At 35.1% G+C, this 24,489-nt stretch overlaps 2 protein-coding genes and 3 pseudogenes across 2 annotated transcripts; 1 reads left to right on the top strand and 4 right to left on the bottom strand.

Moving 5' to 3' along the window:
* Window positions 1-7,078: 7,078 nt before the first annotated feature.
* On the top strand, window positions 7,079-9,268 carry LOC126691462 (pentatricopeptide repeat-containing protein At4g35130, chloroplastic-like; annotated as a pseudogene).
* Window positions 9,269-10,760: 1,492 nt separating this feature from the next.
* The window catches only part of LOC126693564 (pentatricopeptide repeat-containing protein At4g35130, chloroplastic-like), a 46,541-nt pseudogene continuing 32,812 nt past the window's right edge, over window positions 10,761-24,489 (bottom strand).
* Window positions 13,664-14,929, bottom strand: LOC126691463 (nuclear intron maturase 3, mitochondrial-like). The gene has a single exon (XM_050386507.1). It carries the CDS (start codon window positions 14,927-14,929, stop codon window positions 13,664-13,666), a length of 1,266 nt encoding a protein of 421 aa, XP_050242464.1.
* LOC126693571 (nuclear intron maturase 3, mitochondrial-like) lies at window positions 19,222-24,242 on the bottom strand. The gene is made up of 3 exons (XM_050389584.1): window positions 22,795-24,242; window positions 21,139-22,331; window positions 19,222-20,253 (listed from the first exon to the last, which is right to left on the bottom strand). Exon 1 carries the CDS (start codon window positions 24,240-24,242, stop codon window positions 22,914-22,916), a length of 1,329 nt encoding a protein of 442 aa, XP_050245541.1. The 3' UTR covers window positions 19,222-20,253; window positions 21,139-22,331; window positions 22,795-22,913.
* On the bottom strand, window positions 21,206-22,724 carry LOC126691464 (nuclear intron maturase 3, mitochondrial-like; annotated as a pseudogene).

Here is a 24,489-nt window from a genome sequence, read left to right on the forward strand (position 1 = left end):
ACACACAAGCACATGATCACAGATTCAAACATCAACACAAGAACATAAGAGCACAAACCCAAAACCAAACACAAACTCAAATTTAAACATTAACACAAGATCACAAACACAAAGAACACAATAACAAACATAAACTATTTACTCTCAAAATAAATGCCATGTCAAATCCAGAAAATCACACAAACCCAGAAAATCATACAAACCCATCAAGAACACACAAGTGCACAAACCCAAAAAAATCATACAAACCCAGAAATCAAACATAGAAAAATCATAAAAGAATATTGTACAAAACAAAATCAATCCATATATATACACAAACCAAATTGTCCAAAAGAAAAAATAGATTTGAATCCGAAAATTAAATCAATACAATCATTAACAAAATACCCACAAAATTGAACAAACCCAGCTCAATCCCTCAACCATACCAACACAAACCCAACTCAACCATATCAACACAAAGCAAAACATCCCAGCCTCTCTTTAAACCCACCAATGGACCTAGCCGATCCAGACCTAGAAACCCAGATCTACCCACCACCTGCGACCCAAAAAAACCAAATCAACACCACTGATCTGACCCTGCCACCACGATCTCCACCTCCACCAATCTGGCACAGCCATCAAACCTAACCCACCCAACCCTCTCTCTCCACCTCCACTGATCTGGCATAGCCATCAAACCTAACCAACCTGATTTGGGTGTGTGTTATTACACATGTTACATGCTCACAAAGCCTCACAACACTGAGCACACAAACACATAAACCCATCACTTACCCTCTACTTTGCACACACTTGTTCACGCACCACTGTGTGTAGGTCCACACACCACCATGGTCACGATTCTTGGCAGATCTGTGAGGCCTTTAACCTCCACATCTCATTTTTGTGGATCACACGCCGTTCAAGATGCTCTTAGCTTGTAGATTAGAGAGTAGCTTCTGGGTTTGGGAGTAAAGAGATTCGGGTTTAGAGAGAGTGTTTGTTGGTTTTGGGCTTAGGTCGAGAGTCTTGTGAGCTCATAAAAGGAAGCCATCCTCATGGTGGTGTTGGCTGAGTTTCGTGGTGGAACAGGGAGGCTGTGCCTCGTTTTGGATCAAAGAGAGAGAAGACGAGGTCTAGAGAGAGATGGACTCAGATCAGATTTTGGGTCTCAAGTGTTTGAAGTGTGTGAGATTTAGCTTGAGTGATAGAGAGATTGGAGGTGGAGGAAGCTCCGGCCATGGTGGCCATAGAGCTTTTGCACAGAAGAGAGGAAAGAAAATGAAAATTAGATAGCATTTTGTGTTCATCTTATATTCAAATCTGAGTTTGTGTTCTTGTTGAAGATGAAACCAGATCTAGATTTATGTATTTTTTAAAATTTTAATTCTGTCTTTTTTTATTTAGTTAAAATTGATAATTAAAAAAAAAAATTAGACGCTGATGTGGCATTTTTTAATATTATTTTAATGGACACATCAGCATTTACTGTGTCAACAATGTACTCAGTTTGCCACGTAGGATATTTCCGTTAAGTGAGTGACGGTAAGGACTAAAATGAAACACGGTTTTTTTATTTTAGGGACTAAAAGTGGTAAAATAGAAATGTAGGGACCAAAATAGAAATAAGGCCAAAATGTAGGGACCAAAAATGCATTTACGCCCTCTTTTATTAGTTTGGATGGAAGACGTACCACCGGACATTTAAATGTACTTCAAACTAATTAAAATAACCTCCCTTAATTCTTGAATAAGACTTGGAATTTTTGTCAAAAAAAAAAGGTGCTCATATATATTGTTCATGTGCCGAGTATTAGTAATACGACCGCATCTTTGCACGACTAATACCATAAAATATTGTCAGCTTAAAAAAATTATAAATATTGTAGCTTTATTTATTAATTACTTAAATTCAGTCTGAAAGTCTAAATTATAAGTTCTTTGCACTGTGCCTTCATTGCAAACTATTAAAACTTTAAACTATATCCTTAAATTTAATGGAGAATGTACTTTTTTAGCCTCACTTTGTTTTTAACATTTTTTTTTTATGAGAATCCATTTTTTTATGTCAATAAGGCACAATTTGCAACCATTGTTAAAACATAAATTTAAGATGCTTGTTACAACTATTAATACTTTGATAGTGGGGATGTCGAGGCAATTTTACATGTTCCCCTAACCTTTTATTGGACAAATATGTTTTGGTCACATTCCAAGAATGGGTGCTACACAGTCAGACTAGTTAGCATTCTCAAGGGGGTAGTTATTATGAGGCTAGGATCATTGCAATTAAAGAAAATTTAATTTAGGGCTCCAATGGGGTATATGTGCAGCAAGTCCGATCAAAGATTTGAAAGTTTAACATCCCAAATCTTTTGGTTATTATGTGGCTTGGATCATCACAAGAGAAGCAAATTTAGTTAAGCTCAATTGAATTAATTTGACTAAATTGTTACATCCTTAATATTTGGAGTAATGTTGATTTTACACTCTAAAATTTCAAAATTTTGATATGCATCTCTTACATTATAAATCACTTAATTTGATTTGAGCCTTTCATCCATTTTTGTTGATGTGGTGGCCACTAAACTAGTTACTTATGGTAATTGGTCCAATTAAATCATGCTAGGTCAATTCAATTATGCCATGTCAATTAAATAGTCTAAAAACTATTAAGTAATTAAAATGAATTATCTAAAATCTAAATAGACTAAATTTAAAATTATGCTAATTGCATCCTTAAAGTTTAGGATAATTTTGATATTCCCTTAATATTTAAAATTTTAAATTTGCTTCCCTAACGTTATGTATTATTTCATTTCACATATAAGACTATCATGTCATTTTAATTATACAGTTATTCTACCACAATTTATTATTTATTTTTTAATCCTCTAAAATCTAAAAAAGATCAAACCTAAAAATAAAATATAAAATTCTAACTAGAAAACAATATTGCTATTTGAGTTACTGGGATTAAAATGTCTAATCATCTCTCCCTCTTCCAATAAGCAATTAATAGTTTATAAATAAGCCCTAAGTGAAACAAAGAGTTTAATAAATATTTTTGCACTTTTTTCTGCTACATTATTGCCCAAAATAATAAAAATGAATAATAAACATGTGAAAATACTTTAAATTTAAACAATTTCATAAATTTTGGTCATTTTTGTGTAATTTCCCCAAAATTAACTTTAGAGAGACGTAGAAGGACTATTAGTGAAAGCACAATATATGATGATCATCATAAACCATGTAATACATGTGCCTTCAATTAGATTAAAAAAAAAAAATTGAGGCTTATATTCAATTTAGTCCTTGACTATAATTTCAATTTCTTAGATTAGTCCTTAAATTTTACTTTTTTTAGCAAATTAGTCTCATTTTGTAAAAATGAATTAATTTGGTCTTCTAATCCAAATCTATTAACAAATGATACTGTTGGGTTTTGTGGAGCCTAGTTGTGTTTGATTTGGATGGCAACCCAACTCGACCCGAAATGATGTTGCGTGGTTTTTAATGGGAGAAACCATTGTTTTGGTGATTAGGGTTTCTTGAGGTAGTTTTTTGTGAGAGAAAAAAAACTGTACTGCCGCACTTTGTATTTTTTCCCTAATAATAGTGAAATCCTTGCTACTCCGTAGACATAGGCACATTGCCGAACCACATAAATACTGTCTTGTGCGTGTGATTATTTTATTTTTTTCTTTGGCGTGTGTTTTCTCTATTTTGTTTCTCACAGGTTTGGGAATTTCATGTTAATTCTCCACATATACCATTTTTTTTGTACAAGATATAAATTATATTCTAGAATCATCTAAGTGTATATGTGTGTGAAACTCCCTCCTTAAGACTTGAACCCCGGCTCTTACTCCCCACACCTTATAAACACTTATACTTGTGAAGTGACCATCGCACCAAGAGTGTACAGTAGTACAAATGATACCCTTTTGTAAGGTTGAATTTAATCAACCATGTGTTGGCTTTATTCCGTGACATATTTGCTTGTAATACAGCACTTAGAAGTCCTGTACTTAGGTGGGAATCATGTAAGGGTAGTGTGTGAGAGAGTGTGAAGAAATGCTCAAGACTGTGCAGTGAAGCAGAGACTTGCGGCTTGTTCTCGCGGGTGGCTCGCGGCTTCAAGCCGCCAGACGCAGCACACGTGCCAAGCATGCCAGAAGGTGAACAATCATGCTAGCTGGAGCACTACAGGACAAAACAGGATAACTGGCCATACGGTTATCTCACGACTGGATCTCGCGACTTAGTCAAGTCGCGAGGTCAAGCCGCGAGCCACCCTTATTTTGTAAATCCTGACGTTTCACATTCCTCTCTTACTCCAGTATAAATACCCCTTTTACCCACAAATGAAAGAGAGCTTCCAAAGAGAATTTTAAGAGAGAAACCCTAAAGAAAAACAAGATTGATTCACCCACAATCTATACATTAGAGTCTCTTCAAATTCTTCAACTCTCTTCCTCTCCATTGCCAAACCCTTGAGAGGCTTTTTACCAAAATTTTGTTCTCACCATATCCATTACTGTGAGCGGGCTGTTTGGTGTTCTGGGAAGCAGTTAGGAAGGAACCAATCTTCATTGATTGATGCTATGGTCTAGTAACGGAATCCGGGAAGCTAGAAAAGAAAAAGGTTCGGCGCAACCTCGTTGGAGCAAGAAACTTGGAGGGCTTAGGTGCACTAGGTAGATTAGGCTTGGAGGGTCTATTGCTGTCCTTGTATCCCAACTACATTTTCTAGTGGATTGTTTACCACTTGGAAGGCGGCGGAGAGGTTTTATGCCGAGGGCTTCGGTTTCCTCTTCGATAACACATCGCGTGTTGTCTTTGTGTTTGCATCTTCCTTCCCTTTTATCTTTGCCTTTTATTATCTGCTGTGGGTTGTGATTCTAATTTGGCTTAGATAGTCTTTCCAATTCCATATTATAGCTTATGTTAATTTTCCGCACACTAGTTGTTTGACATAATGCTTGAATTGGTTAAGTTGTAATTTGGGGGTCTAAACGTTCAAGGGTGTTTTTACACTATTTGAACTTTCACCTTTAAATACCCTATTTTGTTTAATACAAATTTAAATCAAAACCTACATTAATAGGTCATTTAATAGATTATTTTTTAATAATTCGGCAACTCTTTTTATAATTTATAACGCAACAGTTTTTTTTTTTTATTTCAAAATAATTTATTAGTTATAATAATAGAGAATGACAAACTAAGAGTTTTAACCGAGATTTAATGAGAATTATTTAAAAAATAAAGTTCAAACAACTTCTACTTTTTATAAAATATAAAGCTTTTTTTTAGAAGATAAAATAAGGAACTAAATTCAGAAAAATTAAACCTCAAGGAGTAAGAATCTATTTCACCATTGAAGTTTAATTTAAAAAAAAAAAAAACAAAAAACAAAAAAAAACAAAAACTGACCAATGAAGTAAAACTCAATGGATTAAATATAATTTTAGCTAAAAATAAAATAAGTCCAGGAGAGCCGTAGTAGAAAGATTTATCAATGATGAACACTAACTTACGTAAGTGCTGTCTCTGTTCTTCAACTTCAGTAAGGGAATGTTTGATAAACCGTAACAGACACTGTAATGTAATAGTTATTTCTATGACTTAACTATTCAGTATTCAGTAGTTTGATTATGTATTTATTACAAGGATGGTCATTCCTTATAAATAATTATTTTTTAAAATAAGAAATAAATATGTATTTCTTTTTCTATATTATATAAGATAGAAATTCTACTCTAAAAAAAAATCCTACAAGCACTTATACTTGTGAAGTGACCATTGCACTAAGGGTGTGCGGTGGTAACTATTCATCTCTAAAAGGGTTGTAATAGCTATTCATTAGTAGGTATATTAATTTCTAAAATTAATATATTCCCAAATAAACAAACTTTCCATATACACATAATAATTATGAAAATAAAAATTCTTTAAAAAATAACTATTTCTCTTTCAAATTTTAATATATATATATATATATTATTTTAAGAAATATAATTATATGAGTAAGATATTTTCTAAAATATATTTTAAGTTTGATTTAAAATGTTTTCATTCCATTGTCTTTAGGATTCTCTTATTGTGTTGTCACCAAGAAAATGAATAATAATAAATATTACATTACAGCGTCTTGTATTCTTTGTAATACATATTCCTATTCATAATCTACCAAACATGCCGAAGAGACAACAATAGAACACGCCTTTGTTTGTTCAATAATCTTCAACTTCAATATTTCCCCGCTTCTCCGTCATATCTTTCATCATCTTCACTTCTCTTCTCTCCCTTCATGGCTATTTCATTCATGCAAGGACCTTCAAACTTTGAGACAAGCTCATTCTTCTCTCATTGTCTCAAAAAGTCTGTTTCCTCATCTTTGTTGCCTCAAAGCTCATGAGCTTCTACGCCCACTTCCATGACCTTCACATCGTCGTCTGGGTACTTAACACCTTTGAAGAATATGGAATTTGATCCAATGGTGGCTCTAAGATTATCTTTTAAGGGGATAAATAAGAAACATAAATTATACAAAATTTAAAATAAAAGAGATATTGAATATATCGACATCACAAAACACAAAATACCTAAATAAATAAAGGTTTACAATTACTTTCTATGATGTTTCATATTTTGAAATCATTACATGATTTATTTATTATCAATCTTACGAGTTACATATTTTTTAATGTATATAGGCAAGCAATCATTCATCCATTGATCTCCCATTTGATTGATTTATTTTAAATTTGTTTAGATTTAAATGGGCTTTTTCTAAGGTTTAAGAAATTAAGATTGACATATTTCCACTTATGTTGTTAGATTTTTTTTTTTCTTCTAGATTTTTGATCAAATTGATTTGTTATTGGGCTTTATTGTGTTTAAAAATGTCAAGATATTGTTAAGAAAATTATATTCAAACTTATTTTACCTAGTCTAAAAAATAAAAAAAATAAAAAATAAAAAAAATCTAGGATCAAGTGTTCAAAATTTTATTTTACGTTGGTCAAAAAAAAAAAAAAAAAAAACTATATATATTTGGCCAGTTCAGGGGACCCCCTGATCTCCAAGTGGAGCCCCCCATGATTTGATCGTTAAGTCCCATCTTGATTTGGGTCTTTCTGATTCGACTTTCTTGTTATATTATACAATGAGACTTCTTGGTGTTGCTGATGATAGTTTCAAGTTTCCGATAGTAAATCATTGCTTCAGAGTGATGTAATATATGGAGAGATGGTCCATTGTGTTTAACTTTAAACCAAAATGGGTTTTGGATTTGATGTATATTTTTGCAATACAATGATTGAAGTTTATGTGAAATGCGGGTGTGTAGTCTATGCACGTAAATTGTTTGATGAATTGTCACGGAGAGATTTGCCTTCTTGGATGTCCATGATTTCAGGGCATGTTTGTGCGGGAAGTGTTGGTAATGCTTTTGATTAGTTCCGGGAAATGGTGGTAAAGTCTCTTTTGAATTCAGTGACTATGATGGTAATGCTGCAGGCTTGTTATGTCAGTAAAAGTTTGATTTATGGGAGCCAACTTCATGGTTATGCAATCAAGCGTGGGTTAGTAACAGATGGGTCGGTGCAAAATTCAGTTTTGAAATTGTATACTAGGACAGGTAGTATTTAAGAAGTTTAAATCCTTTTCCAGAAAGATTGACAGAAAGGATGATGTTTCCTGGAATAATTTGATTTCCTTTTATTCCATGAAAGAGGATATTGAAAAGTTAGTGAATAAGTTTAGTGAAATGCAGGGTAGTGCTGCACTCAGCATTGAGACTAACAATACTTATATCAGCAATTGCGAAGTCTAGAGATCTTTTTCAAGGTGAACAGATACATTGTCTAGTCAATAAAACTGGCTTTTGTGATGAGTGTTGCTGACTTCTTTGTTGGATTTTTATGCCAAGTGTGGGAAAATAGAGGAATTGGCTTGATTTTTTAGAGAAATTCCCAAAAAAAACAATGTTACATGTGGTGCTATGATGTCAGGTTTCATTCAAAATGGATATATTAAGGATGCCATAAATTTGTTTGTTCAAATGCAGGCTGCAAATTTTGAGCCTGGGGTTGAGATTTTGAGAAGCATTCTTGATTTTGTTAAACTTCCCCTTAATAAGTGTGTGCCTAACACGTGGGATTTTTAACATTTTAAATGGGAGGTAGAGTAAAGTTAGGGATTAAACTCAAGTTCTCTACTTTAATACCATGTTAAATTACTAATTGTTTGAACAGCTTAAACTATTAGGAAATAATGAATTTAATCACTTAATCATAATTCTAACAAATGCATATACCCAACTGGGAGCACTGCAATTGGGTAAGGCAATCCATGGCTACTTTATAAGGATCTTATTTTACAGATCTATGGAAGAAACTTAGCACCTGGAAAACTCTATCTTAAACATGTATGTAAGATGCAGAAACATTTCATGGCTAGAATGTGTTTTAATAATATATTGGTCAAAGATTTTGTAGCCTAGATAACAATGATCGAAGGCTCTGGAACTCATGGGCTTGGTTTTGAAGCCCAAAAACCTTTTGGTCTAATGCTGTTTTGGTGGGGGGGGGGGGGGGGGGGTTGGAATTACTCTGTCTTGTCAATGAAGGGCGTGAAGTTTATAGTTTCATGAAATGCATGTTTGGTATTCAATCTAGTTTGGATCATTACTCTTGCATTGCGGATCTTTTGGGTCGATATGGAAAACTTAAAAATGCCTTAGCCTTAATATTGAAAATGGTGATTTTCTTGATGGTAGGATTTGGGGTTCTCTTCTTGCGGCTTGTAGAGTTCATGAAGACATAAAACTCTGGGAATATACGGTACAAAGGCTTTTGGAATTGGAACCTGATAATATTGGGTATCATACTCTGTTGAGTAATCTACAGGCAAGTTTTGGACAATGGAATGAAGTTGAAGAAGTAGAAAGGGTAATGAATGAGAGTATCTGAAGAAGAAACCAGGGTGGAGTTGCATTGAGGCTAAAGGGATGATCCATGGATTTGTTTTTGCAGAAGATGACACCATCAAATAGAGGAGATTTATGAGATATTGGCATGTTTAAGTCAGATGATACAGGAGTTTGTATGGTAGTATTTGGCTAAATTTATCAATTGAGTGTTGCATTCTAATACCCAAGTAGAGACATTATCCTGGTTTAGATTTGGTATCCACATGTTCAAATAGGAGGGGGCTGAATGAGAGGTGAGCTTAATTTTAATATGCAGTTGGCAGAAAGGACCACCTGAAACACTTGTTTTGCTTGATTTTTTCAAAGATTATACGAAACCCATAAATGGCCAAGTAGCTGGGATTGTGTGGTGAAGCAATGTGATTCATACGCAACTTGACAAATTTGGGTGCATGAGAAGAATTGGCTCAGGTGGTTCCTAGGTGGTGGTACGCATTTTAGACATGGGGTAGTTGAATATGCTCAAAGGGAAAATTGTTTTTCATACCCCTCTTTTGTTTACACGTGTTTCCTTTTCTCCAGTGGTAAGTCTGGCTATGTAATTAGCATTTAATACTGCTTTTGTTTGTCATTTTAAAAAAAAAAAAAAAAAAAGATTCATCCTACAGTTAAATTTGAAGTCACCAATGGCATGGATTTTATGAATTTTCTAATTAGAAAAAATATCAGTAATTTGGTTTTATAGTGCATTTAGTCATACTTTCCACCCCCCCCCCCCCTCCCAAAAACAGCCTGAAACTAACATTTTAAGTCACTTTCTATTAATAATTATTTTATTTTTCCTATGACTTGTTAGTGTGTATGGTTTTTTTCTTAATGTTTTTTTAAGTTGCCTAAACAAGGTGTCCACTTTTTCACTAAGATTCGATTTCAACTGCAAGTTCCAATTTGTCTGCTTTGCTAATCATCTTTATAACATATACTGTCATAATCATCTTTGTAACATATACTGTCATATTCAATGCTGGAGCTTTCCTGCTTAAAAAATTACAAATGGGAATTTTACTAAATGTTATTTGTTTGAAGGAATATTTAATGTTATTATATATCAGCAACTATTATCCTTGTTTTGGGAGTTGACTGCTTGAAGAATGAAGCTAACATAATTTTCTCTATTATATCTGGTATCTTAGTCAGTTAGTCTAATAAATTGTCCATTTTTCTCCTAATAATTTTGATTTATACTATGAAGATTCCTCCTAGCCTGTTACTAAAGATTTGTCAACATTATAGTGAATGAATATGTGGAAAGCTTTGTCATGCAAACTCGTCGACTTTTTATCATTTCCTATGTCATACTACACAATGTACACACACATATATAAATAGGGCAAATTACAACTTACCTGTGATTTGGCTGAAATTTAAGTTACATATTTGTGGTTTGAAATTCGACACTTTATCCACCTAAAGAAAAGAAACTAAAGAACTCGTATATGAAGAAAACTATGAATTTTCTTGTCCTTCGAAATTGCCAAATAATTCAATCTATACTGTTTAATTACTTGATAATCTAATTCACAACATCATGACAACCATTCTTTTTTCTATATAGGGTGTGACAAAAACCTATAGGTCCAAAGTTCAATTCACCACGCTATTAGTACATGAAGATTTCAAGATGTCTAATGGACAAGAAATAGAATAGTTTGGTTAAAAGCTGAAACACCATTTCCTTATTTTAAAAAACAAAAGGCGGAGAGAGAGAGAGAGAGAGAGATATTAGGCATCTCGGAAAAAAAAATGAAAAATGAAAAATGAAAAATGAAAAATGAAAAATGAAAAATCTAATCTTAATTAGCTCGTTAAATCATCCTCTAATCCATCTCATTGCTTAGAACCATTTTCCGTGCACAGTACAATTTATCATCTAACTTTTCTCTGAAACTACCTACCACCTTCAAAACCGTTCTCCTCACACCCATTGAACTTGTTATTGCAACAGCCAATCAATGAAACAATGTCATTCTTTCTTGCTCACCAACATTCAAGCCTCAAAAGCCCACAAAACATAACACTTCATTAGTAACAAAATCTTCTTCAGCCTGTTTATGGTCAGACTGCCAAAAGTTCAGCCTGCTTTGTCACAAAACGATCAACACTTTCCCTCCAAAAATATCCAATTTTTACATAAAGCCTTGAAATCCAGTACCTCTGATTCAAAGATGGCCTCTTATTCCCTGTAAGCAGCCTATACAGAACACTTTCACACAGTCCCAAGGCAGCCATTCCTACAACAAACAACCACAAAGACCAGTTTAAAAGGAAACAGGTGTTAAATAATGACAGCAAAAAATATTTAATAAATAATAAGGGGAAAAAAGTATATTGCCTTTTTCAAAAGTTCCAAACATAGATTAAACTCTAAAAGCAAAAGAGGTATATACAATAAACAACAATCATGAAAGAAAAATGAAAATTAATTGTCAAGTCAATGCAAGAATATACACATACACTACCCTTCCTAATTTTTGTACAAAATTATTGTGAATAAGATTTAAACTCGCACACCTTTGGTTAGCCAATCATACAGTTAGGAGTGCAAACAAACCAAACTATGCCCAACTTCCTACCACTCAGACTCAACTCTTGCAAATAATTTCTAGAACTCAAGATTGCCTCGAGCTTGATTCTAGTTTCAATATTCTGGTTGGAGCTCAGCTCATGCTATACTCGACTGTCTTCCAAGCTGATTGCAAGCTCCAAAAAAACTACTAAATGTCTCGTTTAACTATGAGTTTTTAAACTTCAAAAGTTGACGGGCTCTACATCAATGGTAAGCTTAATGCAGAGCTAGAAAGCAACATCTGAGATGGCCTTTTTTTATTGTCTCAAAAAAGGCTTTCATTATGTGCTCTCCCATGTGGGACCTACAGCTGCTAATAGGGAAGTATGGCTTGTTATGACAGGAATGGCTACTTTTTTCATCTCTTGTTTGCAATTAGGGAACCAAAGAGGGCAAAATCCGCCTTACACATGAAAAGCCCATAGCATTTTTTATGCGGTTCTTCAATCCCGCAGATAAAAAATAATAATAAAAAAAACAGATAAATTGAGAAGGATGTGCTATCTGTGCTTGATTCCCAAAATGAAAGACTCAGATCAGTTTGATAAGAAGAATATTCCCTCAGATTAGATCTATGATGGAGACCTTCTATCAAAGCCAGATCATGAGCTGACAAGCTCAGCATAATGATGCTTAATCTCAGAACATATTTCAAGCTCAGGTCATCTTGCTTAACAAACAGGCCAGGCAAACTTTGATCAAGCTGCTTGTGAGCAGCTTGGCTCATTTTTTATCCCTACAGTACTTGAGAACATCTCTCAACGTGTACCTACCATCAAGCATGAGAAGAGTTGGGAGAACAGGTTTTCTAGTTTTAATTAAAATAAATCCAGAAAGATCAATAGTAAGAGATACAACAAACAAAGCGTTATTCCTAAAATTTGGGGGTTGGCTATGGATCCTCGACAGATTAGTTAGGGTCCGCTATATGTGCTCTTAGGGGACGGCCCAACGAGCATCCGTAGTGAAATAATAAAAGAGTGATGTTTCAATGAACAAACAACTTAAAAGAGCTAAAGATCGAAACTGCAAAGTTGTAACTTCGGCAGCATTGAGTGATGTTTCAATGAACAAACAAAAAAAACCAAAGAAACTTCAGCACTAAACTGCATTTAGTGCTGTTCACTCAAAACGTGAGAAAAAAAATTATAAAAAAAGACAGATGTATCTCCAGAAATGCGTGAGAAAAAAAATTATTAAAAAAAAAAAAAAGACATAAAGATATATCTCCAGAAATGCATTTCTTGCGGGTCAACAAAAAATGGGTAACTTATGGGAAAGAAGCTTCAATGAGACAAAGGTTTTACCAGTCCTATTTCCCATTAAAACAAAAGAAGCTTACGGAAATGAACAAATGGTCCCCTTAGTTAAAGGAGTAACTAGCTTTTTCACCAGAAAAGACAGAGGAAATCTTTTAATTATTGTGTAACTTACAAACAAAAAATAAAAAGAGTGAAATTATTTATGTATTTTATCCATTGTGAAGACCCAAGAGTCTGTGTATAAAGCAAACAAATTTAGGATTAAACTGCAGGTGTCGAGAGTATGACAGTCACAATGTTGTAGAATAAATTTGGCATGTCAACATGAGATACTTACATAGAAGAAGGTAAGAAGGCACCAAGAAGACAATTTAAGGAAAGACAAAAATTATCATATTGAAAGGATACTTAAGCAACGCATGAGGACAGAATTTTCTTGGACAAAATGGTTTTTGTAATCCTATCCAATGTATCCACCACAATATACTGAGCTATTAGATAAATCAAATGCTCGGGGTTGGTAAAACAAGACACCTTTTGCAAAAACCTGGAGAATTTACGAAATAACCATCCAAAATCCTGGAGAAGTTTTAGATAATGACTGCTGAAATAAGCTTCCCTATAATGTTCTTATAATAAACTTACACTAGGATTCATCACCACAAATGACAATGACATAAGTAGCAAAGCAAATCAATAAAAACGCAAAAAATTTATGCATCACCTACCTGGCTTCATTTTAGAAAAGAAAAACACAAGAATTTCTTGAACAAGGTTCAGAACATCAGCAGCCTCTAGAACCAATGCCAATTACATAGAGAACTGTAGCAGAACATGAAATATTCAGTCCACATCCACAAACAAAGTGCAGTCAATGTCTTGCAGAGTGATTTTCCCAATATATAAATCATTTATGTGATTTGAACAGAGAGGGAGGCATTTCCGATTGAGACTTTCATGAATTGCACCCATCCCTGGGACCCACTTGTCCTCAACAGATGGGTTCACATTCAAACGGTTTTGCAGTAACCATACCCGATAAAAAATAGTATCCATACTTTCACAGAAATGAGCGATACAGGAACATGAGGGCTCATCAGAAGCCAACCTGATCAAAGCCAAAGATAAAGCACCATCAACAGGCCTTGGATCCGAAAGATTTTGATCTCCCATCATTTTAACCTCTCTTTCTGTGGGGAAGAACGCTTCCTCGTTCCCGTTCAAATCAGAGACCTTCAAATCTTTAGTGTAATGCTTAATGGCTTCACGTTTGGTTGATTCATGCTTCTCTGCTAGTGTCAAAATGAAAGAGAACCTTAAGTGATAAGTTACTACAGTTTTAACCATCTTGAAGTTGTGACAGCAGCAGAAGAAATCAAGCCACCTTCTCCCTACACCTGCATACCACTTGATAATATCAGTATCTTCAAGAGCAATGAGTAACTTAATCGGCCTAGGGCGACCCATGTTATTTGTAAAACCAGCCATCTTAACTGCCTTCCTAACAAGTTTTATTGGTGCAACAACTTTCATACACAGCCTCGTCAAATCCTCAACCGTTCTCTTGGCATATTTCCGTTCCTCTTCCTCCTCCACTCTCTTTTCTTCTTTCTCTAAAGCCTTTCTAGATTGGACCGGACTCAAATACTTGTCAACTTGCTCTTGGAACTTATCATAAGCATCAACCAGCTCTTGGGGTAATTGATCTCTAATGTGCCTTAAAGAGAGAAAATCACCTGCTCTGAGCATCCGATGCCATTCCCAACGCTCTTCCAAGGAACCCAAGAAATCTTGGACCACTTCATCAGTCCGAGTTCTGAGGATTTCTCGAACCTCATTTTCAATTTGAAAGTCAAATTTAAACCCATCACTTTGCTTCAACTTCTTAAAAACATGCTGCAATATCTTCATCCCCAGTATCTTTCTATTCCTCTCTCTAGCATTTTTAAATTCTAAAGCTCTAACTTCCTTCTGCCTAAGGTACTTCTTCCGTGCCCTAATTGCTTTCTCCGTCATGGGAGGATGCAAAACTGAAGGTGGAACTGCCTGTAGTTCCATACCTAGAAAACTAATATTCTCAGATACTGCACTATGAATTGCCGTCTTCATTTTATCCACCCTCAAATCCAACCTACCTTCTAAATATTTCAAAACCCACTATGATAGAGTTGCACACTTGCACTGTTGTAATGTTTGAGTGCCTCGTCGGGCTTGTTTAGTGTAGTTGCAAATGTAGCTATTTGTACTTTGGTGGCAGACAGGGTTGTTTTAAGTATTGTTACTGGGCTGTTGGTTGTATGTCATGCTTTGTTTAAAGTTTTATCTTCTAGTGTTTTGATCAATAAAAATTAATTATTCATTAAAAAATTTCTCTTGAGGTTTGTTGATTAATATAATTTTGTTGGGCTGTTGGTCAATTTATGCTTCTCTGCTAGTGACAAAATGCAATAGAACCTTTAGTGGTAAGTTACTTCTTTTTTTATCATCTTGAAGTTGTGACAGCAGCAGAAGAAATCAAGCTGCTTGATAGGATCAGTAACTCCAAGAGCAATGAGTAACTTGATCAGCCTAGGGCAACCCATGATTTTTGTAAAAGCAGCCATTTAAACCACCTTCCTAACAGGTTATGTTGGTGCATTTTACACACAGCCTCATCAATTCCTCCATTGTGCTCTTAGCATATTTCTGTTCCTCTTCCTCCTCTAGTCTCCTTTCTTCTTTCTCTAATGCCGTTCTAGCTAGAAACAGACTCAAATTTTGTCATCATTTGCTTGGAACTTATTATAGTCATCAACTAGACCTTGGGGTAAATGATTTAAAGAGAGAGAATTGCCTGCTGTAAGCTTCCAGTGCCATTCCCAATAATTAATTTTAAAATATTTAAGGACTTATTAGTTTTGAATTAGTTGGATTAGTCAAACTTGGTTGTATTTGTGATACTCCACTATTTTCCTTCTTTTTGTGTTTGAATAGAGTTAGAGACCCACCAAAAAGTCCATGCAGAAGAAAAATTATCAATTCCATTTTGTTCAAGTTATTTATCGGGATGAATCATCCCCCACCTCGACCTAAATTTCAATCTGTTTCACTAACTTTTGGCTGATATGGTATTTTCTTCTGATACGTGAACAAAACATGAACTTTTTTCTTTGTCTTTTTTTATTTAAAACTTTTTGTTGTTAAAATATGAAATTCAAATTTGATTGTTTGATTTGATGTCATTACTATGAGAAATTTGAACCCAATGATAAGGAAGTTGTCAAAGTCAAGTTAAACTAAGCTAGTTGAACAATTTAAGTTATTGACTTGATTCATCATAATTATTTTTTCTTGATTTGATAATTAAAATTTGGTCCTTATAGGCTAAACTCTCATTCATCCTAAATTGATTGGGTTTTTCTTATGTAATGAGATATTATAAACCTCTTTGTTGTGTAATAATGATGTTAAGAATGTGTATTATTTGATTATAAAAAACACTTGAATCTTTGAATGAGCATTATTTTGGACCTTATTTAATGTATGTTATGGAAGTTTCCATGAAATGACATGTTTTCTTTCAATTACCCCATTTTGTTAGGGTGTGTGTGTGGAAAAGAATGGATTTTTGCGGCATTTGGCATATTTTTGCTAACATTTTTGGTATGTAGCTCAAAAGGCAAATATATTAGTTAAGTAGCATTTCAAGTCTTAGAGACTCAAGTTCAGTGAAGGAACTCAAGTCTCTAAAAGTCAAGTTCCAAGTGGTGGCAAAGCTAATGTGGAAAAATTCCACGTGGAATTTGAGTCTTTCCTCAAAAGAAAACCAAGAAAAAAAATCAAGAAACTGACATGAAAATTTCTTCTTGTTCTTCTCTCTCTGAACCTCTCTTCTTCTCTCTAGCTATATCTATAGATCAAGCCCAAACTAGGCCTCCAAGGATAAAGCTCACCATCGAGGTGGTTCTTTCTCACTTTGTCCCCATTCCCTATCTGTTTTGGTCAAAACGCTAGATCAAAACCCATGAACTTTCCCCCTCTCTTAGCAGGTTCTGATCGGGATGAGGTGGTGGTGCGTTTGTTGGGTTTGGATTTGCAGGTTCCAATCGGGATGAGGTGGCGGCGTGCTTGTTGGGTTTGGGTTGGCAGGTGAGACATTCACAGATTTGTTTTTTGTTGGGTTTGGTTTTGCTGGTGAGGAATTGAAATTTGGTCTTTAAGGAAGTCTAGTTTTTAAGACTCAAGTTCCATGTGGATATTTTAATCCACATCAAATTGCCACCACTTAGGACTCGAGTCTTGAATTCGAGTTTCTTCATTGAACTTGAGTCGCTAAAGACACAAGATGCTACTTATCTAATATGTTTGCTTTTTGAGCTACATAACAAAAATGTTAGCAAAAATGTGCCAATTGCCAAAAAAATCGAGAAAATAACACTGATGGATTATACCCTGTGAAGTACAAAATTTATCAAATTTAGTTTTAGTACATTCACCTAGAGGCCAGGCCTTGGTGCAATTGCAAATGCCTTCCACCAAAAGTGATAGGTCGCAAGTTCAAGCTAGGAATCAACCCCTCCAAAAAAGAAAATTAGGAGGAGTAAGATTACGTACCATAACCTCTTCCAAACCCACCAAAAGTGGAAGTTTTATGTACTCAGTACAACATTTTTAGTTGAAGTATATTCATCTCCACTTTCACTTAGGATTTTAAGTTAAAATGAAAATTTTGTTTCCATAATGGCTTTAAAATGCTAAGATATAGCAAATACTTTTGATTTATTTTGTAACAGATACAACCATGTAATCTGGTGAAATGATCAACAAAGATCAATGGAAAAGAAAAGTATATACTAATGTGAGAGGTGGTAGCCCCTAGACATCACTATGGACTAGTTTGGAATTTTTTCATTTTCCACCAAGGCAAGTTTACAAAAGATGTTGGACATTTTGAGAGTTGGAAAATAGAAATTTGGACAACTCTAGTAATGCAGATTATAACACATTTCGTAGATGACCGTCATTTCTTCCACAAATCCCACTAGTAAGTGGGGAAGAATTAGCTTTGAGTAATTTGCAATTCAAACGAGGACAGTTCCAATTTGGCATTCTATGGCACTTATAACAGCATCTGTAAATGGTGACAACCATCCAAGCAACTTCAGTAATACTACTTTGCCATTGTTAATCCTTCCAGATTTGTAAAAATTAACTCGAATGGACTACATCTGAATCTACCTTCCATTTCTTACACAATATCTCATTACCGATGAAAAGGGATAGATTATTAGTCCACAATAAGCTACCATAGTAAAATGCCCTATGTTACTCGGTGTCAATAACTTCTAGTAGAATTTCAAGTGCCTACGCTCTTCTTGATTGAATATTATTTGCCTCCTCTTTATTAGATTTAGTTGGACTGAAAGAAGCAAAAGAAAATTTATATCTGAAGCAAACTGAGAATTTTCTTCGCTTCTAAAGTGCCAAATAATTCAATCTCAATTGTTTGATTACTTGATAATCTAATTCACATCATCATGAAAAACATTCTTTTTTCTGTTCAGACTAGTTGCCCACCTTGATAGTGTTTTGAACTCGTTGAGCTAGGTTTGGAGTGTGACATCCGAAGGTCCAAGATTCAATTCACCACACTATTAATCTATCGAACACCTTTATAGTGTTTTGAACTTGTTGAGTTAGGTTTGGGATATGACATCCGAAGGTCTAAGGTTCAATTCACCACATTATCAAGCTATGGGGTTTCGAGATGTCTCATGGATAGGAAGTAGAATAGTCTGGTCAAATGCAAAAACACCACTTCTTGAGAGAGAGAGAGAGAGATTATGTGTCTCAAAGTAAAACCAGCAAAATATATACTGAAAAATCTAATCTAATTATCCATATTATTTCTCATTACCATTTTCTATCCACAGTATAGTATATCATGTATATCTTCTAGAAACTACCCTCCATCTTCGTTTTCTGTACACAGTACAATATATCATCTTTATCTTCTAGAAACTACCTTCCATCTTCAGAAACCACATTTCTCCTCACTCACCCATTAAACTTGATATTGCAAAAGCCAAACAATGAAACAATGTCATTCTTTCTTGCTCACTAAAAACCTCAAAACCCCACAAAACATTACACTTCATTAGTAACAAAATCTTCTTCAGCCTGTTTATGGTTAGTCTGCCAAAAGCTCAGCCTGCTTCGTCACAAAAATGATCAACACTTTCCTTTCTGAAATATTGTTTTTTACTTAAAGCCTTGAAATCCAGTACCTCTGATTTAAAGATGACTCACAGAACCCCACAGAAGCCATTCCTATAATGAACAACCACAAAGACCAATTAAAAGGAAACAAGTGTTCAATACTGACTATGAAAATTTTAATAAACGATGGGAAAAAAAGTATATTGCATTTTTCAAAAGTGCCAAACGTAGACTAAACTCTAAAAGCAAAAGAGGTAAATACAATACAAGTCAATCATCAAAGAAAAATGAAGATTAATTGTCAAGTCAATGCAAGTATATACCCATACATCACCCATCATAATTTTTTTTTGGCACAAAATGGCAGTACTTAAGATATGAACTCGCAAACCTTTGGTAGCCAATCATACAATGGGAACTGTAAACAAACCGAGCTAAGCCCAACTTCCAACTACTCATACTCGGCTCTTGCAAAATATTTCTAGAATTCAAGATGGGCTTGAGCTTGATTCCAGTCTCAACATTCTGGTTGGAGCTCAGCTCATTCAATAGTTGAATGTCTTCCAAGCTGATTGCAAGCTCCAAAAAACTTCTAAATGCTAGCTGTTTTGAGCATTTAAACTTCAAAAGCTGATGGGCTCTACAACAAGGGTAAGGTTATTGTACAGCTTAGGAAGCAACACCTGCAATGGCCTTTTTTTTCTCTCACGTGTCCATTGGAGCATGGTTGTTTATGTATATTCCCAAAAAAGGTACCTCAATGTGTCCTCTTCTCCTATGTGTGACCTACAGCTGCTAATGGGGAAGCAGGACTTGTTATGACAGGAATGGCTACTCTTTTCATCTCTTGTTTGCAATTTGGGAACCAAAGAGGGCAAAATTCGTCTTATACATGAAAAGCCCATAACATTTTTATGTGGTGGTTCAATCCCACAGATTAAAAAACAGATAAATTAAGAAGAATGTGCTGTCTGTGCTTAATTCCCAAAATGAAATACTCAGATCAGTTTGAGAAGAAGAATATTCCCTCAGATCAGATCTATGATGGAGACCCTCTATCAAGCCAGATCATGGGCTGACAAGCTGAGCATAATGATGCTTAAGCTCAGAACATAGTTCAAGCTCAGATCATCTTGCTTAACAAACAGGCCAAGCAAACTTTGATCGAGCTGCTTGCGAGCAGCTTGGCTCATTTTTCAGCCCTACAGTACTTGAGAACAGCTCTCAACATGTACCTACAACAAGCATGAGAAGAGTTGGGAGAATTCTAGTATTGGTTAAAATAAAAGCCAGAAAGATCACAAGAGACACTATACAACAAACAAACAAACATCAAACAAAAGAAGACAGATTCTGGAGAAACGCTTTTCTTATGGGTCAACCAAAAATGGGCAACTCATGGGAAAGAAGCTTCAATGAGACAAAGGTTTACCAGTCCTATTTCCTATTAAAACAAAAGAAGCTTAGGGAAACAAACAAATGGTCCCCTTAGTTGCCAGAGTAACTAATTTTTTTCGATAGACAAGCCAGAGGAAATCTTTTAGTTTGTGTAACTTACAAATAAAAAATAATAAGAGTAAAAAAATTAATTAATGTCTTGTATCCATTGTGAAGAACCAAGTGTTTTTGTATAAATCAAACAAATTAGGGATCAAACTGCTGGTGTGGAGAGTATGAGGGTCACAATGTTGTAGAATATTTTGGGCATGTCAACATGAGATACTTACATAGAAGAAGGTAAGAAGGCACCAAGAAAACAGTTTTAAGGAAAGACAAGATTATCATATTGAAAGGATACTTAAGCAACGCAAGAGGACAGAATTGTCATGAACAAAATGGTTTCGTAATCTTATCCAATGTATCCATCACAATATACTGAGCTATGAGATAAATCAAATGCTCGTGGTTGGTTAAACAAAAGACGCCTTTCGCAAAAACTTGGAGAAGTTACAAAATAACCCTCCAAAATCATGGAAAAGTTTTGGATAATGACTACTTGAATAAGCTCCTCTATTATGTTCTTAAGATAAAATTCACACAAAGATCCATCACCACAAATGAACAATGACATTAGTAGCAAAGATATGAATAAAAACGCAATCAATTTACACATCACCTACCTGGTTTCATTTCAGAAATGAAATACACAAGAATTTCTTGAATAAGGTTTCAGAACATCAGCAGCCTCTAGAACCAAAGCCAATTACATAGGAAACTGCAGCAGAACAAGCAACATTCAGTCCACATCTGCAAACAAAGTGTAGTCAATTTCTTCATTCTATCCACCTTCAACTCCAACCCCCCTTCTAAATATTTTAAAACCCAATGCTTCAAATCCATGGTCAACATCTTTGAACTAAACATCTTTGAACCTGAAGTGATCACTAATATTTCATCCAAATACCTGACCACATACATCTTCACTGGCTGGCTTGTAAAACATGCCAGACACTGAAATAAGCTCCTCTGATTCAAACTTTGTATTCTCCTGATTTTTCTGAAGACACATATCTTGAATTTATTTATCAAACCCATTAAAGTAAATATTAATCAAAATCGAAAACAACCCGCTTTCATGAGGAAACCCCCTTCCTAAGTAACAACCACCCAATTCAATTCCCACCACCTCACACTCAAACCAACCTCTTTGTAATACCGACAAAGAAACCATCCTTCATTTTCTCTTCAATAAACAAACACAGCTTATTTACATGCCTATTATCAAAAAAATTTCAATCAAATGTGACACTAAACCACCAACTAGGATTCTCTACTGAGTTCTTAAGGTACCTAATGGCGGTGTGGCGTCCCATACCGACACGCTCACCATAATAAAAATTAACAAACCATTCATCATACACAATTTCCAACACCATCCTAATAGCTTCAATCAAAACCTTTAATTTCAAGTTGGGCAAGACCAAGGACTCAACTTCCATTCTTGAGGGCATCATTGTGAAAAAACAAGCTTCAATATTGAACCGATTCTCGCAGAGCCGGCGGCCCATTTCTTCAATATCAAACCGCCTCAAGACCGAGTGTAGAAGGGACTGTGAGTCAAGGGAGCTGAGGCCATTGTTGGGTTGTGGAGTTGTGATGTTTTGGCAGGCAGTGAGGAGCACGTTGGGCAAAGCAAGGACATTTGAGACAAGATTGGAGAATGTGACATGTGAGTATTGAGTAAGAACTAAGGCTTTGAGTTGGGGTTTTGTGAGGGTTTCTGTGGGGTTTGTATGAATCAAACTACAAATTAAGAATCAAACTACAAATTAAGGATCAAACAGCTGGTGTGGTGAGCATGACAGTCACAATGCTGTAGAATAAATTGAGCATGTCAACATGAGATACTTACATTTACATAGAAGAAGGTAAGAAGGCACCAAAAAAACAGTTTAAGGAAAGACATGATTATCATATTGAAAGGATACGTAAGGCACAAGAACAGAGTTTATCAAAAAAAAAAAAAAAAAAAGGCACAAGAACAGAATTTTCAGGGACAAAATGGTTTTGTAATCCTGTTCCATCATAATAGACTGAGCAATGAGATAAATCAAGTGCTCAGGGTTGGGAAAATAAAGGATGCCTTTCACAGAAACCTAGAGAAGTTACAAACTAACCATCCAAAATCCTGGAGAAGTATTGGATAATGACTACTTGAATATGTTTCTCTATAATGGTTTATAGTAAACTTCACACGATGATTCATCACCACAAATGACAATGAGATTAGTAGCTAAAAAGAAAATCAATAAAAACGCAAAAAATTTACACATCACCTGCCTGGCCTCATTTCAGAAAAGAAATACATAAGAATTTCTAGAACAAGGTTCACATCAATAGCAGCCACCAGAACCAATGCCAATCATGTAGAAAACTGCAGCAGAACATGCAACATTCAGTCCACATCCACAAATGCAGTGCAGTCAATGTCTCGCAGGGTGATACTCCCCATATATAAATCATTTATGTGATGAGAACAGAGAGGGAGGCATTTCCGATTGAGACTTTCATGAATTGCACCCATCCCTGGGACCCATTTGTCCTCAACAGATGGATTCACATTCAAACGGTTCTGCAGTAACCATACCCGATAATAAACAGTATCCATTCTGTCACAGAAATGACCGATACAGGAACATGAAGGCTCATCAGAAGCCAACCTGATCAAAGCCAAAGATAAAGCCCCATCAACAGGCCTTGGATCCAAAAGATTTTGATCTCCCATCATTTTAACCTCTCTTTCTGTGGGGAAGTACACTTCTTCATTTCCATTAAAATCAGAGACCTTCAAATCTTTAGTGTAATGCTTAATGGCTTCACGTTTGGTTGACTCATGCTTCTCTGCTAGTGTCAAAATGCAAGAGAACCTCAAGTGATAAGTTACTACAGTTTTAACCATCTTGAAGTTGTGACAGCAACAGAAGAAATCAAGCCACCTTCTCCCTACTCCTGCATACCACTTGATAATATCAATATCTTCAAGAGCAATGAGTAACTTGATCGGCCTAGGGCGACCCATGTTATTTGTAAAACCAGCCATCTTAACTGCCTTCCTAACAAGTTCTACTGGTGCATCAACTTTCATACACAGCCTTGTCAAATCCTCAACCGTGCTCTTAGCGTATTTCTGTTCCTCTTCCTCCTCCACTCTCTTTTCTTCTTTCTCTAATGCCTTTCTAGCTTGGACCGGACTCAAATACTTGTCAACTTGCTCTTCGAACTTATCATACGCATCAACCAGCTCTTGGGGCAATTGACCTCTAATGTGCCTTAAAGAGAGAAAATCGCCTGCTGTAAGCATCCGATGCCATTCCCAACGCTCTTCCAAGGAACCCAAGAAATCATGGACCACTTCATCAGTCCAAGTTCTGAAGATTTCTCGAACCTCATTTTCAATTTGAAAGTCAAATTTAAACCCATCACTTTGCTTCAACTTCTTAAAAACATGCTGCAATATCTTCATCCCCAGTATCTTTCTTTTCCTCTCTCTGGCATTTTTAAATTCTAAAGCTCTAACTTCCTTCTGCCTAAGGTACTTCTTCCGTGCCCTAATTGCTTTCTCACTCATGGGAGGATGCAAAACTGAAGGTGGAACTGCCTGTAGTTCCATACCTAGAAAACTAATATTCTCAGATACTGCACTATGAATTGCCGTCTTCATTTTATCCACCCTCAAATCCAACCTACCTTCTAAATATTTCAAAACCCAATTCTTAGAGTCCATGGTAAACAATATTGTTCAAAAACAAAAAAAATATGTTTGGTCATTGATTTCAAAAAGTATTGTTTAAAAAATATTGCTCAAAACATATGTTTCAAACAATAGTTTTTGAAATCAGCTTGGGAGTGATTTTGAACAACAAAAAACATTGCTGAGTGGCATTTTCGTAATTAAGGTGAACTACCGGCAGCATTTAAACAATATTTTATATTTTTTTTGTACTTTGCTAATTTAAAAAATATTTATTTTG

This window comes from Quercus robur, chromosome 7 (genome assembly GCF_932294415.1).
Source record: "Quercus robur chromosome 7, dhQueRobu3.1, whole genome shotgun sequence".
NCBI classification, from domain to species: domain Eukaryota; kingdom Viridiplantae; phylum Streptophyta; class Magnoliopsida; order Fagales; family Fagaceae; genus Quercus; species Quercus robur.

Coding starts and splice junctions, on each gene's coding strand:
- LOC126691463 (XM_050386507.1), bottom strand. CDS start 14,929: ATGAAGACGGCAATTCATAGTGCAGTATCTGAGAATATTAGTTTTCTA.
- LOC126693571 (XM_050389584.1), bottom strand. CDS start 24,242: ATGGACTCTAAGAATTGGGTTTTGAAATATTTAGAAGGTAGGTTGGAT.